At 54.8% G+C, this 15,712-nt stretch overlaps 1 protein-coding gene across 1 annotated transcript; it reads left to right on the top strand.

Annotated features, from left to right (window-relative positions):
- The first annotated feature begins 10,163 nt into the window (after positions 1 to 10,163).
- Positions 10,164 to 13,538, top strand: ARL4C (ADP ribosylation factor like GTPase 4C). The gene has a single exon (XM_064660197.1). The coding sequence runs from the start codon at positions 10,336 to 10,338 to the stop codon at positions 10,912 to 10,914; it is 579 nt and encodes a 192-aa protein (XP_064516267.1). The 5' UTR covers positions 10,164 to 10,335; the 3' UTR covers positions 10,915 to 13,538.
- The last annotated feature ends 2,174 nt before the right edge of the window (positions 13,539 to 15,712 follow it).

The raw sequence follows: 15,712 nt of genomic DNA, 5'->3' as shown, positions 1-15,712 counted from the left end.
CCTTATTTAACAGGAGAATGGTGATTTTGCTCCGGTCTAAGGAAAAAATTCCCCATGGCCTCATTTATGTTCACCTTTAATGCAAATTCCTGGCCAAACCATCCTGAAAATGCTACTGGACACCCTCCTGCAGGGCCAGCAACACTGGCAACCCCAAACCCCCCAAGACCCTGGCTCAGTTCCTTAAAAATCAGAAGTTTATTCACATTCATGGTCCTTTCTTTTCCGTTCTGCAACCAGCTCAACAATCATAAGATTAAGAAAAATACTTTTTTTTTAATAAGGAAAGCAAAAATTATTAATTAATAGCCTTTCTTTCAACAGAAGAATATAAAATACCCTAAGAAATACAGTAAGAAATAGTGGTGATCCTGCCTGTGTTTCAGAAAAGCTGTTTTCTTGCTTTATTCTCCCAGATTACTGGGTGACAACAAACCTCTAAGAAATATTCATCTTTGAAAAGAGAGAAAGAAATGAAAAAGCCCGAGACAAGTCTCAGTTCCCTGGAGCATTCCCATTTGGTGAACGGGCTGTGTGTGCCTGACACTAATTAATTAATTTCCTCAATTTAAATTGCTCCTTCTGCATCCCCAATCCACAGGAAAACTGAAAACCAGACCTGAATACATAAGAGGGGAAGCAGAGTTTATTTAAGGTATAGTTTAACAGCAGATTGGATTTTTTTTGTTGTTGTTTGTTTGTTTTTTTTCTGTTCTGTCTCCCAGACTGAGTTTGGTGTCCAGGGATGCAGCAGACTCCCGCTGAGCTATTTTTGACCCATTTGGGGTCAGGGATGTGTGCTGGGAATGGTTTTAAAGCTGTAGGAAGAGCAGCAGGGACACAGGCTGGGAGACGTGGGGGCTGTTCCCTCTGCCGAACCACGCGGGAATCACCCAATTCCAGGCTGGCTGAGGTGGGAAGGGACATCTAGTCCACCCCCCTGCCATGGGCAGGGACCTAGCCCAGGTTGCTCCAAGCCCCGTCCAGCCTGGCCTTGGACACTTCCAGGGATGGGGCAGCCGATAATTTACCTGTCCCGTCACCCAGATAATGTATAAAGTATTGAACGTGATCGAATTCCTAAGATGAGCCAGGAAAGCGCGTGGCAGCCGGGACCTCTGGAGCTGGACGTGCCCCGCGCGGAGGGGGAACCGGGGGATGCCACCACCCGGCTGGGGACAGAGGGGACAGCGCCAGCTCCGCTCCATCCAGCAGTGCAACGCTTCCCTCTAGCGACACAGGAGCCAAAGAACAACGCTCCCACCGCGCTGGAATTCCAGCAGTCGCAGGGAATTCTGTGGTTGCACGTGGCATGGGCTTGGCGTGGGGATTTTTTTTGCCCTCATCCTTTAAAACTCAGGCTCTGTACATTGGAAACGCCCCTTTTGCCACCCAGCTCCGGGACACTCTGAGGGCCGGGGGGGCTTCCCTGCTCCTCTTCCGAGGAGGATGATTTGGGTGCTTCACCCCCTCGCCTTCTCCAAAGCCTGTCGGGGGTTATCTCTGCTCCCAGAGGACAGTCAGCCCCAGTGACAGTGTCCTGTGTCCTGCAGGGACGGGCACACAGACCCCACGTGCTGGGCTGGTGGAGCGGGTCAGCACTGCTCCCACACTGCCGGGACCTCCTTGGGTCCAGAGGGCTCAGCCCCTCCCTCCCCTTGGCAGCAAAAACGTGCAAAAGCCACAGCCTGGATTGGGCTCAAAACCAGGTCGCCCAGAGAAGCTGTGGCTGCCCCTGGATCCCTGGAAGTGTCCAAGGCCAGGCTGGATGGGGCTTGGAGCAACCTGGGATAGCGGAAGGTGTCCTGCCCATGGCAGGAGGTGACACTGGAAGAGCTTTAAGGTCCCTTCCCACCCAAACCACTCTGTGATTCTGTTAAATCCTTCTTGATTTCCACCCTGGTTGTGGCTATCAGGGAGGCCCCCTGGCAAATCAGGGTGAGAAAACTGCTGCCTTCCTCAGCAGCCAAAAAACCCCACCCTGGCTCAACTCATATCAATCTTATTCTGCTTTTATTCTGCTTTTTGTTTTTGCAGCCTGAAAATACGACTAAAGACATCCAAAACGTAAACTGTGCCTTAAATGGGGAGAACATGGAGACACAGCCTGTCCCAGGCAATTATGTAAATCTGCATTAGGCTCCAACTGTGATGGGAAGGGAAGGAGTGGGAGGGGGCAGTGCTTTCCCTCAGAGCTGCCGGGTGTGAGGGGCTCCTTTGTGTCCCCAAAACCCAAGGCTTGTCTCTGGGCCATCACCAGGTGGCCCCAGAAAACAGCTTTTGCCTGTCTTGCTGACCCTCCTGCGGCTGATGGTCCACACAAAGCCGTGGATTTTTAGATAGGCTGGGAAAGGGACAAGCAGGGACAAATGCCACGTGCTGGTTTGGCAGCCAGGCTGTGCCCTGCCCCTGGCACAGCCCAGGGCAGGATGGGTTGGTGATGGAGGTGGCCTGGATTAATCCCTGCCACAAAGACCCCTTGTGTGAGCCCTCCTGTGTCCACAGGGTCCATCTGTGAAGCTCAAGCAGGGGAAGATGCTTCTTTGCTCCCCTGACAGCAGGTCCTGTGCCTGTCCTTTGCCTGTCACCCAGGGCGATGAAGTGCTGGATATCCAGTAGGAAATTCCTGCCCCAGCTCTCCATCCACTCCTCTAGCCAGCTCGAGGAACTCAGTAAAAATATAAAAGGCCGAAAGAGGGCAGGTTTTAGCTCAGATTCCTTCCCCTGCCCAGCAAACACAGGTACTGGCTGGAGCAGGAATGTGCTCCGGGAGCAGGACACCCACAGGGCACCCCCAGCCTCTGGCTACTGAATCTCACAATGGACACGCCAAGGTTTGACCACAAAGCCCCAGATCTCCTTTCCAGGTGATGTCCCCCTGAGGTGACCTTCCCAAGGCTGATCTGTTCCTCGTGTTCATGTCCCCCCTCTCCTGCCTTCCTGCCCTGGGATGAGCATGATAAACCTGGCTTGGGCTGTAATCCCAGCCCGGTGATGTGAGCACACAGCTCCAGCCCTATTTCCACACTTAATTACATGACCTGGACCCCACTTGATTGAGTTACAGCTTTGCTGCAGCTGCCTCTTGGATTGGCAGGCAGGGAATGTTCAGCACCGAGTGGAATCACATCGATGGGCTATCAGTGTCCTCACACTGGCTGCCTGGATGATGCCAAGCAAAGGGGGAATTCCCTAGATCCCAGAGGCTTAGGAGCATCTTCATGGAATAACAGAATCCCAGAATGTTTTAGGTTGGGAAGGACCTTAAAGCTCATCCTGTTCCACCCCCTGCCAAGGGCAGGGACACCTTCCACTAGCCCAGGTTGCTCCAAGCCCTGTCCAACCTGGCCTTGGACACTTCCAGGGATGGGGCAGCCACAGCTTCTCTGGGCAGCCTGTGCCAGGGCCTCCCCACCCTCCCAGGGAAGAATTCCTTCCCAATATCCCATCTATCCCTGCCCTCTGGCACTGGGAAGCCATTCCCCCTTGTCCTGTCCCTCCATCTCTTGTCCCCAGTCCCTTTCCAGCTCTCCTGGAGCCCCTTTAGGCCCTGGAAGGGGCTCTCAGGTCTCCCTGGAGGCTTCTCCTCTCCAGGTGAACCCCCCCAGCTCTCCCAGGCTGTCCCCAGAGCAGAGGGGCTCCAGCCCTGTCCCCATCCAGCCTCATCCTTCCAGCCCTGCGGCTTTGGTTTATTTAAGCTGCTGCTACAGAAGGAATTTGAGGCTGCCTTGAGGGGTCCATTAGTCAGGTGTGGATTAACAGCTGAGATCTGACCTCCCACATTATCCTGGTGCATTCTTTTTTTCCCTAAATCAGGCTCCAGCTGAGCAAAGGAGCTGTAAAAAAAACTCTGCTAAACAGTGCAGAGCTGGATTTTCCCCCTCTGGCCATGGAGTGGCTCCTTTCACGGAGGGAAAAAAAACCCGGAAAACAAAAACCAACCAAGAAATCAAAAAGAACAGGCAGCAAATGCTCTGACATTTTGGGGGGCTAAGCAGAAATTTGTGGTGCAAATCACCTGAGGAGGCAATTTGAGGTGCTGTCTTGCTGCTGGAGAGCCCTGGGTGATTCATGAGCCCTAAATCTCCAGCAGCCTGTGCTTTCACTCTCCTTGCCTTGCTTGCTGCTCGGAAGGCTCCAAGATTTACTGCCCTGGGAATGGGTGCTGGGAAATGGAGGGATTTTCTGAGCCTCCTGCTTATCACTGGCAGCAAGGCTAATCCATTTTTCCTTCCTTTTTTTTTTTTTTTTCCCTTTTTTATTTTTACCGTGGGGCAGAGTGACACAAAAAAGTTAGAGAGGGAAATCTGCATCCCTGACTCCTTCCCCAAGAAAAACTGCCCCGGGGCAGGAATTTTGGGTAGGAAGGGGCTGAGATCATACATCATCCAGGATGGGAATGAGGGCTGGGTGGGGCTTGGAGCAACCTGGTCTAGGGGAAGGTGAGGGGGTGGAATGAGATGGTCTTCAGTCAGGTGTATGTCCGTCCCCCCTCAGCCCAATTTTCCCTAGAAGAGCTGTGCTTTGTATCCATACTCAATGCAATGTCCTGGGGGAATGAAACCACCAGGGTTTCAGTGCCTTCTCCTCGAGTCCCAGGATAATTGGGAGCAACAACAGCAGCTCTTCCGAGCAGTTATTTACCCAGCTGGAAACCAGGGAGGGACAAGGGGTTATTTCCCTCCAGACAAAGGGTGTTGGATGTCTGGGATGCAGCTCATCCCGGTGAGAGGAAAGGGTTGCTCCTCCCTTGCCCTCGGGGAGGGTCTCAGCCACACCTAAATGCGTCTTCAGGGAAGCAGAGACAGGGGATGGAGTATCTCTTCCCAAATCCCAGAATGGTCTGGGTTGGGAGGGAACTTAAAGTTCATCTCATTCCACCCCCTGCCATGGGCAGGGACACCTTCCACCAGCCCAGGCTGCTCCAAACCCTGTGTTTGGACACTTCCAGGGATGGGGCAGCCACAGCTCCTCTGGGCAACCTGTTGTGGTTGAACTCGATGACCTTACAGGTCTTTTCAAAATTAGTGATTCTGTGATTCTGTGGCACCTTCGGAGGGCAGCAGCAATCTGGGCACATGGAGTCCCAGATGCAGCACAGAAACCCCAAAAGCTGCTGAAACCTCAAGCCCTAAAATGATCAAAGGAGGAGATCCTGCTTTCCTCACTCTGCACACGTAGGATTTTATTCCAGGCATCCAAGCAGTCAGTTAGGACGCCAAACCTGAGCGTGGATGTTAAGGGAGGAGTGTAGACGCTGTTTGGCTGGATCTGGAATGCGAGGCAGCCCCGTGTCCCCTCCCGATGGGAGGCAGCACTCGGGGCCGGGCCAAAATGACGTCTGGCATCTCAGCAAATCCCGGGAACAAAGGCGAGGAGTTTGCTGCTTTTGTCCCTGCCTGCTCCAGTCAGGTTTGTTCCTCCTGTCGAATTTCGCGGCTTGGCAGGGAAAAAGGGACGGGCAGAGTTAGGCCTGCAGTGCAAGCATAGCACTAAAAGAGTGATTTTTGGTAAAAATCCCAGCCTAACCCACCAGAAACCCTTTGTGCTCGCCTTGCTTTAACCTGCAAGGCTGTCCTTGGTCCGTGGGAGTTTGCAGAGGACATTTCCAGGCAGTTTCACTCCGAGGAGATTCCTCTTTATCCAGCAAAAATGGGTAAGCTGTGGCGTTCTGTCCCAGGATGCTGAGAAGGAGAAAAGCCTGTAAAGCTTCCTTGTAGGTTTGCATGAATTCATGGAGGGGAAAAAAAAAAAAAACCTCGCCAAAAATTCTAATTCACACCTGCCCTGGCCCCGTGCTCCTCCAGCTGTTTCCACTCCTGGCTGCTGGGCCACATGGATTTTGGGCTGCCTTGGAAAGGCTGTTTCCAGACTTTTGGAGGAAGTTTGTTTTTCCTCTGTGGCTGTTTCAGTGTTTCCTGGGGATGAGGCTGTAAAGTCGGCTTTAAGCTGGTCCTTGGAGGACTTTGCTTGGCCTGAGGAGGCATCTGAGGTCATGATATGGAGCTGAGCTGCTGTGCTGCAGATGAACGGATTATTTCTCACCCCTGCATTAGGAGCTCTGTGGATTTAGTCATTTCTCCACTATATTGTTGCTTTTATCCACCCCTCCATCCCTTTCTCCAGCCTCCCCTCCACACACCCCTCCATCCCTCCCTCTGCACATCCCTCTGTCCTCCATCCACCCAGGAGCTCTTGGAGACACCTCTGAGGCTCCAGACCTTGGTGCTTGTTCCAGGAGCCTGCGTGCTCCGGGAAGGAGCGGGCAGGGATGGAGGAACCTGCTCCAAGGGACGCGGGGTTGGACGCTGGCTGGTGAGACAAAGCACAGGAAAACACCCAAGTGAGGCTTTTCTCCAGAATCCACTGGAGAAACTGCTGGCAGGAGTGTGAATTGAGCACTTACAGGGGTAATCTTGTGTGAAATGTTCAGTAACGGTCTGTCCGCCCCTCTTCATTCCCCTGTGCCCCTCTGCTCTCCCCCATTAACCCTTTCCAGGGCTGTCACCCTCCTGCAGCCCCGGCTTTCCCGGGAGGAACGAGTCCCATTAAATCCGCGATGCTGTTTTCCCTCAGAGTTGACATCCAAAAGGCTCCCCTGTGACTCACAGGCTATTCAGCCCTTAACGATCCTGCAGTGCCTGGCCTCGTTATCCGGTGAGTGGGATGCAAAGTCTTCGGAAGGGAGAAGAGCAGATGAAGGGGGGAAGGAGAGGGGCACAAGGATGCTGACCACGACAAGGTGCACTGACCCCCAAAGCCTCCGCCAAGGGCTCCACAAACCGGGATGAGACTTTCCTACACCGCCAGTGCTGCCTCTCCGAGGAACTCATCCATGAAACCCCCCGAGCCAGTTGGAGACACCAGTCCCGTGCCTTGTCCCACCAGTGGCTATTCCAGAAGCGGCTGCCGCAGTTCTGGCGCTCAGCGCAGCCTTCGGGCTGTTCCCGCATCCCAGAGGAAATGCCATTGATTATCCCAGGGATCCCCAAGAACGGGGGCAGCCCTAATTACAGCCCCGGCCTGTTCACTTCGCTTGGGTTGGTGTTTCTGCTCGTAACGCAGAAACAAAAGGCAGCGGACTAAGGCAAGTGACGCCGCTATGAAGGAACGAGCAGGGGAGGGAGACAGGATCTCGAATGCTCCAGGAGTTGGGATGGTCTCTGCAAACCGATTTTCCCCCTCTCGAGGTCATCAGATTCGGCAAAAACCTCTGGCACAAGCTGCTGCTCCAGGGTTTCGCTTTGCCTGGGTGAGGAAGGGCTAATTGGAGGCAGATTAAAAGTCACTCTTCGGGATGATCCGTGAGCGGCCGTGGAAGCGCGGGAAGGATCGCTCCGTTGGCTCTGGATGTGTGAGGACTCCGGGGCTCTTTGTGTTCCGGAAAAAAAAAAAAAAAAGAATTAAAAAAGATGTTTTGAAGCGCAAGATGAGCTGGGGGAAGGGAGATGGGATGGGGGAGAACTGGGAAGAAATAATTGCCATGTCTGAAAACAGTTACTATGGCAGCAACAGTCTTCGCGCTGCCGGAGCGAAATGTTGGGGAGCAGCGAGCGGTCCCTTTGTCACATCCTCAGACACACATTTAGATGCTAATGCTGGCTTTAACCTTGGCTGCTTAACCTTGATAGGCTGGGGAGGGGGGGAGGTAGGGGAGAAAAAGCAAGGAAGGGGGGAGAGTATGGAAAAGATGGGTTTCCTCTCCCTAAATTTGCCACCGAATGGACTTGGCAGACTCCTCTCAGCTGCCATTAACACTGTTATTTCTACACTTAATATTCCGCGGAGGTCTTAACAGCTTATTTATGGGTAGCTGGCATTAGCTGCAGCATAATTCACCGCTGAGACGCTCCTGTTTATCTCCATCCCCTTGGGATTGTCTCATATAAGGCCGCTTTTGAGCACATCCGCAGGTTTGATCGGCCTGACTATCTAATCTCGCCTTTTTTATAACCGGAGGGGTGCAAAGGAGGGAAGTCTCCCCTTTGGACTTTTGGGGGGAGGAAGGGGAAGAAATTTTGGTGGCCTGTTTCTCTTTTCTCGAGGCTCAAAGCTGTCTCCAGCAGCAGGGATGAAGGAGGAGGGAGAGGGGGAATTCCCTGGGTTGTGCTACCTGACACAACACCGAGGGCTGAAACAGCAACTCCTGCACTCCTGGACCCGAGCGCGGGCTCGCAGCCCGAAGGTAAATTCCTAAACCGCAGCCCGACTGCACACAGATTAGCCACGAATTCTGGGAGCAGCCCGGGATGCCCTCGCCTTGGGATTATCCTCACAGCAGCCTTTAAGAAAGCTTTTGCTGGAGGCATTCGGGCAGGAGAGATGAGAGTGGTGCCAGTGCCGTGTCTGCTGCTGGCAGGGCTCACAGATATGACACTATTCTTCTATTTCTGACATTTTTTTTCCTCTTTAATGCTCCAGCTCCTGGAGTCGGGTGATCACTCGCGGCTTCCTCCACTTGCTCTCGGAACCTTGTTGCTTTGGTGTGGGGGCGAAGTAAGACCTGAGCTCACACCGGCTCAAAGATCAGTCGGCCAAGGACAACCCCGCTGCACAAAATATTTTCATTTTCCAGCCCATCCAGCACCTGTGTCTTGATTTTGGGATGGTGGTGCTGCTCACACGTGCCAAGGAGCATTTCTCCCACCTGCACATTGCTGGGGATGGAGCTCCTTGCACTTTTCCCGCTGTCACCACATGGTGATTTCCACCAAAACTGTGCCCAGTGTCACCTCCAGAGACTGTCACAGGAGCTGCCTGTATTTTTAATGATGGCATGTGTAGCCTTATCTCCATGCAAGGCCACAACACACATTCTTGGGATGAAATATGGATAAGAGAAATGATCCCACTCCAGCCCGACAAATCCTCACCACATGCTGTAGGGGGGGAAAGCACCTTAAATTAAAAAAAGCAGTATCTGTCTTCTGCAGTGCACTTCTTTCTCTGAGGCTTTCTGGTTAAGCTCTCAGATACAGTTGATATTTATTTTACAAATGCTGGGGAAGAGGGGATGAGTAACGTTGTAGGAACCACCCAAAAGCTGCTGCTTTTTGGCTCAGGAGCAAGGTCAGAAATAAATGCAGCAGCACTGGCACAGAGAAGCTCTGGCTGCCCCATCCCTGGAAGTGTTCCAGGCCAGGTTGGATGGGGTTTGGAGCAGCCTGGTCTAGTGGAAGGTGTCTGTGCCCAGGGCAGGGCGTGGGACTGGAAGTAGGTCTTTAAGGTCCCTTCTATGAGTAGCTGGGACAGCAACTGCATGGCACAGTGTGGTGGGCCCTGTGGGGCTGCCCAAGCATGGAGAGCTCAGGGGCTTTAAGGTGTGTTGAGGGCATTCACAACACTTACAAAATATGAGACACAAAATCCATTAACAGCAGTGATGGATTAACACCAGCCCTGCCCTGGATCCAGCACAGGGGAGCTTTTCCCCCCGTGGCATCTCCGTGCTCTGGGAGTCTGTCACAGCTGTGGGGGACGTGGGTGCTGCATTTCCCAGCACTGCACTTCCCAGGAAGAGAACATCCATCGCTCTCCTGCATCCCGCTCAAATCCCCGCTGGTGCCAGCGCTCCCTGCAGAGCTGTGCCTGAACAGCCTCTCAATCCCCCCCACTTCCCTCAGCCTGGTGCAGCAGAAGGTCCCTCCTCGCGTCTCACATGCAATGAATATCCTAGAATCCCAGAATCCCACACTGGTTTGGGTTGGAAGGATCCTTAAAGCTCATTTTGTTCCACCCCCTGCCATGGGCAGGGACACCTTCCACTAGCCCAGGTCGCTCCAAGCCCCGTCCAGCCTGGCCTTGGACACTTCCAGGGGTGGGGCAGCCACCCCCTGAATAACACCGTGGCTTGGCTACTGTTTTTAGGGTTTTTCACCGCTTTCTGTGGCCGGTGATGATGCCAGGCATAAGGATAACCAAGCGCTCGGCACAGGGGGATCTCGCTGCCAGGGGCCCCCGAGGAGCAGTGCAGGCAGGAGGAGCAGTGCAGGTGAAGTGCAGGCAGGGGCGGTGCAGGCAGGAGCGATACGGGCAGGACGGGAGGCGGAGCGGGAGGAAGGCGGCGGCGCAGGCCCTCCTCCTCCTCCTCCTCCTCCTCTTTCTCCTCCTCCTCTTTCTCCTCCTTTTTCTCCTCCTCCTCCTCCTGCTCCTCCTGCCGGGCGGGGCGGGGGTCTCCAGTGCCCGCGCTGTGCTGCCGCGTGGAGCCGAGCTGCGTGTTCCCCGATCCCCATCCCCGCTCCCTGATCCCGATCCCCGTGCCTGAGCCGTGCCCCCGCCGCGGGCCGGCGGCGCGGGGATGGGCGCGGGACTGTGAGCGGGGCGTGAGCCGTGGCCATGGGGAACATCTCGTCCAACATCTCCGCCTTCCAGTCCCTGCACATCGTCATGCTGGGCCTGGACTCGGCGGGGAAGACCACGGTGCTCTACCGGCTGAAGTTCAACGAGTTCGTCAACACCGTGCCCACCATCGGCTTCAACACCGAGAAGATCCGGCTGAGCAACGGGACGGCCAAGGGCATCAGCTGCCACTTCTGGGACGTGGGCGGGCAGGAGAAGCTGCGCCCGCTCTGGAAGTCCTACAGCCGCTGCACCGATGGCATCATCTACGTGGTGGACTCGGTGGACGTGGACCGGTTGGAGGAAGCCAAAACGGAGCTGCACAAGGTGACCAAGTTCGCGGAGAACCAGGGCACCCCGCTGCTCGTCATCGCCAACAAGCAGGACCTGCCCAAGTCGCTGCCGGTGGCCGAGATCGAGAAGCAGCTCGCCCTCCACGAGCTGACCCCTTCCACCACGTACCACATCCAGCCCGCCTGCGCCATCATCGGCGAGGGGCTCACGGAGGGCATGGACAAGCTCTACGAGATGATCCTCAAGCGCAGGAAGTCCCTCAAGCAGAAGAAGAAGCGGTAGAAGCCCCGCCGAGGCGGGGAGGGATGGAGGAGCAGACAAAGGAACCGAGGGGGAGACAGAACCAAAGCGATTCTTCTGGGTTTAATTGTTATTTCCCCCCCCCCTTTATTTTTTTTCCTCCTTCCCCACCGAACAGACAATAGTGGTGGTAACAAAGCGGCTCCCTCCAGCCGAGCCCAGATCCCGGAGCTCCGCTCTCCCACCCGCTCCTGAGGGTCTGATCCGGACTCCTTTGGGCTGGAAACATGCAAAAACGGGGTGATTCCCCCCGCTCCACCCTCCAGGACCACCGAGCCTTTGTGTGCCGGGGGGGCCAACAGGGCAGGACCCTGTTGAAGCGCGTTCGAGAGGAGCCCAGTGCGCTTTTGGTCTCCAATGTGTGCATTTTGGGGCGGGGGGTATCGATGCCAGCCCCCCACATGCATTTCGGGGGCAAGGGATGCTTTGGGGAGGGGGTATGGGTGCACTCTGGCTCGGCAAGGTCAGCGGGGAGGGGTCTCGCAGCTGCGCCCCGATGCCCGCCCGTATCCCTGCATCCTCGTATCCCTGCATCCCCGCATCCCTCCCCCGCGGTCGGCGGTGGGAAGGGGTGTTGGAAACTTGAGGGGGGGTTGGACCAGCAGAAAATGTCGGGGGAAGAGGGGGTGACGGGTAAGAGGACACCCACCCGCCCTGGCTGGTGTTCTAGGGTGCAGAGCAAGGACAGGCAGCCTTTGGGGTGGGGGGAGGAAGGATGCGGCGCGGGGGGGGCTGAGCAGCTGCTGAGTGGTGCTGAGCTTTAAGCTCTTCGTTTATAAAAGGGGGGGGGAAGCCAAAAAAAAAAGCACCGAGTTTTTTTTTTTTTTTGAAGGCTGCTGGAAGCGCTGGGAGGGTTGTCCTGGACCACTCCCCTCAAAGGTTGGGTTGTGTCACCTTCTGCAGCAAAGCCCCCGGCCCGGCTGTGTGCTGTCCCCAGGCAGAGGGTGCTCCCGGGTGCAGGGTTGGAGGTGATCCAAGCCAGGCGTTGGTTACTGAATCTACAAAAAAAAAAAAAAAAAAAAAAAAAAAAAGAAAAAAGCTGAGTTTGTGGTTCTGGTCACTGTGCTGCTCTGCAGTGGGGGCAGGAGGCCAAGTCAGGTTTTAAGGAGGGGGTCATGGCAGGGCAGAATGGACGGACAGAGGTGGCCAGAGCTTGTAAAAGTCTCTGCTGGAAAGGGAGAATGACAGGGCGTGAGGAGATACGGGGGGAGGGGTGCAGCTTTGGGGGGGGTAGGTTTTTAACAAAGATTTAAATCCGGTTAAAAGCCCCTCGTTGCCCACGGTAGCCATATGGGCAAGCTCTGCCTGCAGAGCCACCCGGGCAGCGTCAGGCCTTGCCACCTCCTTCTGCAGGTGAACATTTTGGCACCCGGATGGGACTGGGGACCAAAATCCACTTGCTGTCTGTGTTTTAGCTCTCCGCAGGAGAAAACCAGGGTCCTGGCTTCCCACAGAGCAGAAGCAGGCAGCCCTCAGGGGCCAAATACTCTGAATTTTGAGCCAGGCAGGATTTTCTGGTGATTTTACACCAGCCTTCCCTGAGCACCGAGGGGAAACCACCGAGCAGACAAAAGAAAAATGCCCTCCGGCTTTCGGGGAGTTGATTCTCCCCTTGCAGGACGAGCTCAGCACCTTCCAAATAGCTCTTTTTGTTTGTTTGGTTTTGGTTTTGTGAGGAAACAAGTGTTGCAGCCGAGTTGTGTTTCTTCTCTCGTTGCGGGGTTTTGAGTTCCCGACGCGAGTCCCGACTTGTGCACCGAGCGAGTGGGCTGGTCCCATCACTGCAGGTGGCTCTGTTCCCACTTCCTTGGCTTCCCCTGCTTTGTCTTCACCTCCAACACTTTGGTACTTGCCGTCGAGAGAGAGAGAGAGAAAAAAAGGAATTATTTATTTTTGATGCCACAGAAGCCACGTGTATTACCCCTTTTTTTGGAGAGTGACCCATTTTAGAGGTGAAATGGAAAGCTGTGTTGACACCCCCCCCCCCGCCCTGCTCCAGAGGGAGCAGGTTTTAGGAATGACACGTTGTGGGTTTTCCCTCCTCGCTGTTTGGTTTAGCAAACACTGGCATGGAAAGCCTGGTGGTATTTACAGAGCTCCCATATCCTGGGAGTTTGTTCTACCCAGCTGAGCATCCCCTTGGAGAAATGGCAGAGCACTGGGAGGTGCAGGTGGGACGCTGTGCTGGTGCTGTTCCCACCAACTCTGCTTTCTGCAATAATTAAAGAGACTTTTCCAATGAGTAGCTCATGGCTTCCGTGGTATTTCTGTCCCGTTCCACAACCATACACTGATTTTTCCCCGTGTGAAGACGTCACCTACAGTGGGCTACAAGAAGAGGTTCCTCAGCAGGACATCTGAGGGAAACTGTCTGAGGTCTTTGTTAGGTTGTGTGTCTTCTCAAAATATGTTTCCATGACCTGGAATTTTTTTAGCAGGTCTCATTTCCCCAGGTCCCTCTGGCGTGTTCCCATCCCTGTTGGATATCCCGCTGCCCATTGTCCATCAGTCTCTGTTCCTCCTGTCTTTTCTTTTTCTTTTTTTTTTTTTTTTTAAAGAGGCAGACATAATGCTGTGAACTGAAATAAATTATTTATACAATGAAAGGGCCTGATAAAAAAAAAACAAAAAACATCTCAAAGTGTTCTGCTCATTTCTCAATCTCAGGGCTGCGTTTTGCAGTCGGTTCTTGTCGCGTGGTATGAAGGAGGTTCCTCCCGCTCCCCCAGCGAGAGGAGATGTGGGATGGAGGATCCAGTGGCACGGATCTGTTGCCTGGCAGCCCTCTGGGACATGGGGGACATCCATAATTTGGTGGTTAATGAAATCTGAGCTCTTCTGCAGGTCACTTAATATCTCTGCTGCTGTCTGTGAAAGAGGAAAATGCAGTTTGGTTGGGGGGAGTTTCTTCCATCAGCTCGTGTGATTTTAAATCCATGTGAAGGAGGAGATCAGGGAGTGACACAGTTTGGATTTTTGCTCGGTTGTGGCTTTTTTTAAACACGTGGCCTCAGGCGAGCGGTGTCAGTGGCAGAGGGCCAGGTCTGCAGGGGTTAAAACACCAGTTGAGAGCAGGATGCTGCAGACAGAGCTGGAGGCTCCCTCTGCTTCTGGGTGGCTGCTGACACAGGAAACCCAGGGTGACATTTCGGAGAGGAGAGACAGAGCTGGCTGGTAAAGGACTTTTTCTTCCCTTTTTTAAAGATGATGACACGGCAGCCAGAGGGAAGTGCCAAGGCCAGTTTGTGAAAGCGTGGTGAGCCCTCAGCCTGCTGGGGCCTGAGGGGAGGACATCCTGGCTGCTCCGCAGGGTCGGGATGGGGGGTCTGAAGGGTGACAGGACCTCAAAATGAATGGCTGGAGCTGTGTCAGGGGAGGGTTAGGATGGATCTCAGGAAAAGGTTCTTCCCCAGAGGGTGGTCAGGCACTGACCAGGTCACGGCCCCAAGGCTGCCAGAGCAGGAGCGTTTGGACAATGCCCTCAGAGGCAGGGTGGGATTGTTGGGGTGTCCTGGGCAGGGCCAGGAGCTGGACTTGATCCTTATGGATCCCTCCCAACTCAGGAGCTTTTGTGATTCCATGAACCCAAAGGCTTATCCAGCACTGCAGCTGCTGAGCTCCTGCCAAGGCTCACCCAGAAGCTCACTTGGAGCTGAGCTAGACCGTGACCTGTGGCGTCCAAGGATGGAGCTGTGGAGTGCTCAGCTGCCCCCTGACCCTGCAGAGCCTCTGGAAGGTGCAGTTCCCCACGGGCTCCTCACACAGAGCATCAGCAGCAGTCTCCTGTCCCTCTGCCACACAGTCCTGTGCTCCTGGAGATGCTCCTGACCATCACTTCCCTTCACGCCTCTGGCCCCATTTTCCAGGCAGCAGGCAGGATGTTTCTCCTGGTTTCATGGATCTGAAAGCCCAGGAGTGGGTGCTGCAGTGCCTGCACCTTCCTTAGCATGCCAGGACTCGTTCTCACCCATCCCACCTGCTGGGAGCTGATTTAGGAGGATTTTCCTGCTGGCATGGAGGTGTGGACACTTGTTTTGTGTCCCTATATGGGCTTAATGGGGGAACCATCCCTTTTCCTGAGATGAAGGAAGAGCAACAGCCCTCAGGGTCTGGGCAGTAGCTTTGAGAGGCTGTGACTGTGTGTGTGTGACTGTGCAACTGGATCTACCCCCTCCCATGGACCGGAGAGGGGCTGGGATTTCTCCAGAGCCACTGGCTTGCGGGAAGGGGTGGGAGGGCTTGTGTCTTGTCAAAAGGGAAGCTCCTTGTGCTTCCAGCTGCAAGGGCAGACATCCTCCTTCGAGCAGCCTCTCCCCCTGGCCAGAGAGTGCTTTTGTCAGCAGGGGGCTTGGTGTGTTTGGGCCAGTTGTCATGAAAACATTGCACAAGGAGCTCAGTGACCTTGTGGTGCCCCGAGGCTGCTCGCTGGCCCTGGTTTATGGGTCTGCACCACCTCCCCGAGCAGCCAAACAGCGAGTGATGCTGGAACCCTGGTCCCCAGCATGATGTCTGGGGGCCCTGGGGCACGTGGAGCCCCAGGCCAGGGGGGCAGTGCCCCAGAATGTGCCCCTGGCAGTGCCCCAGGATGTGCCCCTGCGTGGGACCGGCTGGGACGGAAGAGTAGTGAGGAAGCAGCTGGGCTGTGGCTGCATCAGCTGAGAGAGACCTGGCACTTTCTGAATGGCAGAAGAGCCAAGAAGAGGATGGACCAGGGCTGGGGTGCAGCTGGGAGTGGCAGGGGATGGAGTGAGGACAGGAATAAGCAGAGATGAGCTCCCAG

The sequence above is a fragment of the Pseudopipra pipra genome, chromosome 7 (genome assembly GCF_036250125.1).
Source record: "Pseudopipra pipra isolate bDixPip1 chromosome 7, bDixPip1.hap1, whole genome shotgun sequence".
NCBI classification, from domain to species: domain Eukaryota; kingdom Metazoa; phylum Chordata; class Aves; order Passeriformes; family Pipridae; genus Pseudopipra; species Pseudopipra pipra.
Note: the sequence above shows the minus strand (reverse complement) of the source record. Positions and strands in the feature narration are given on the sequence as shown.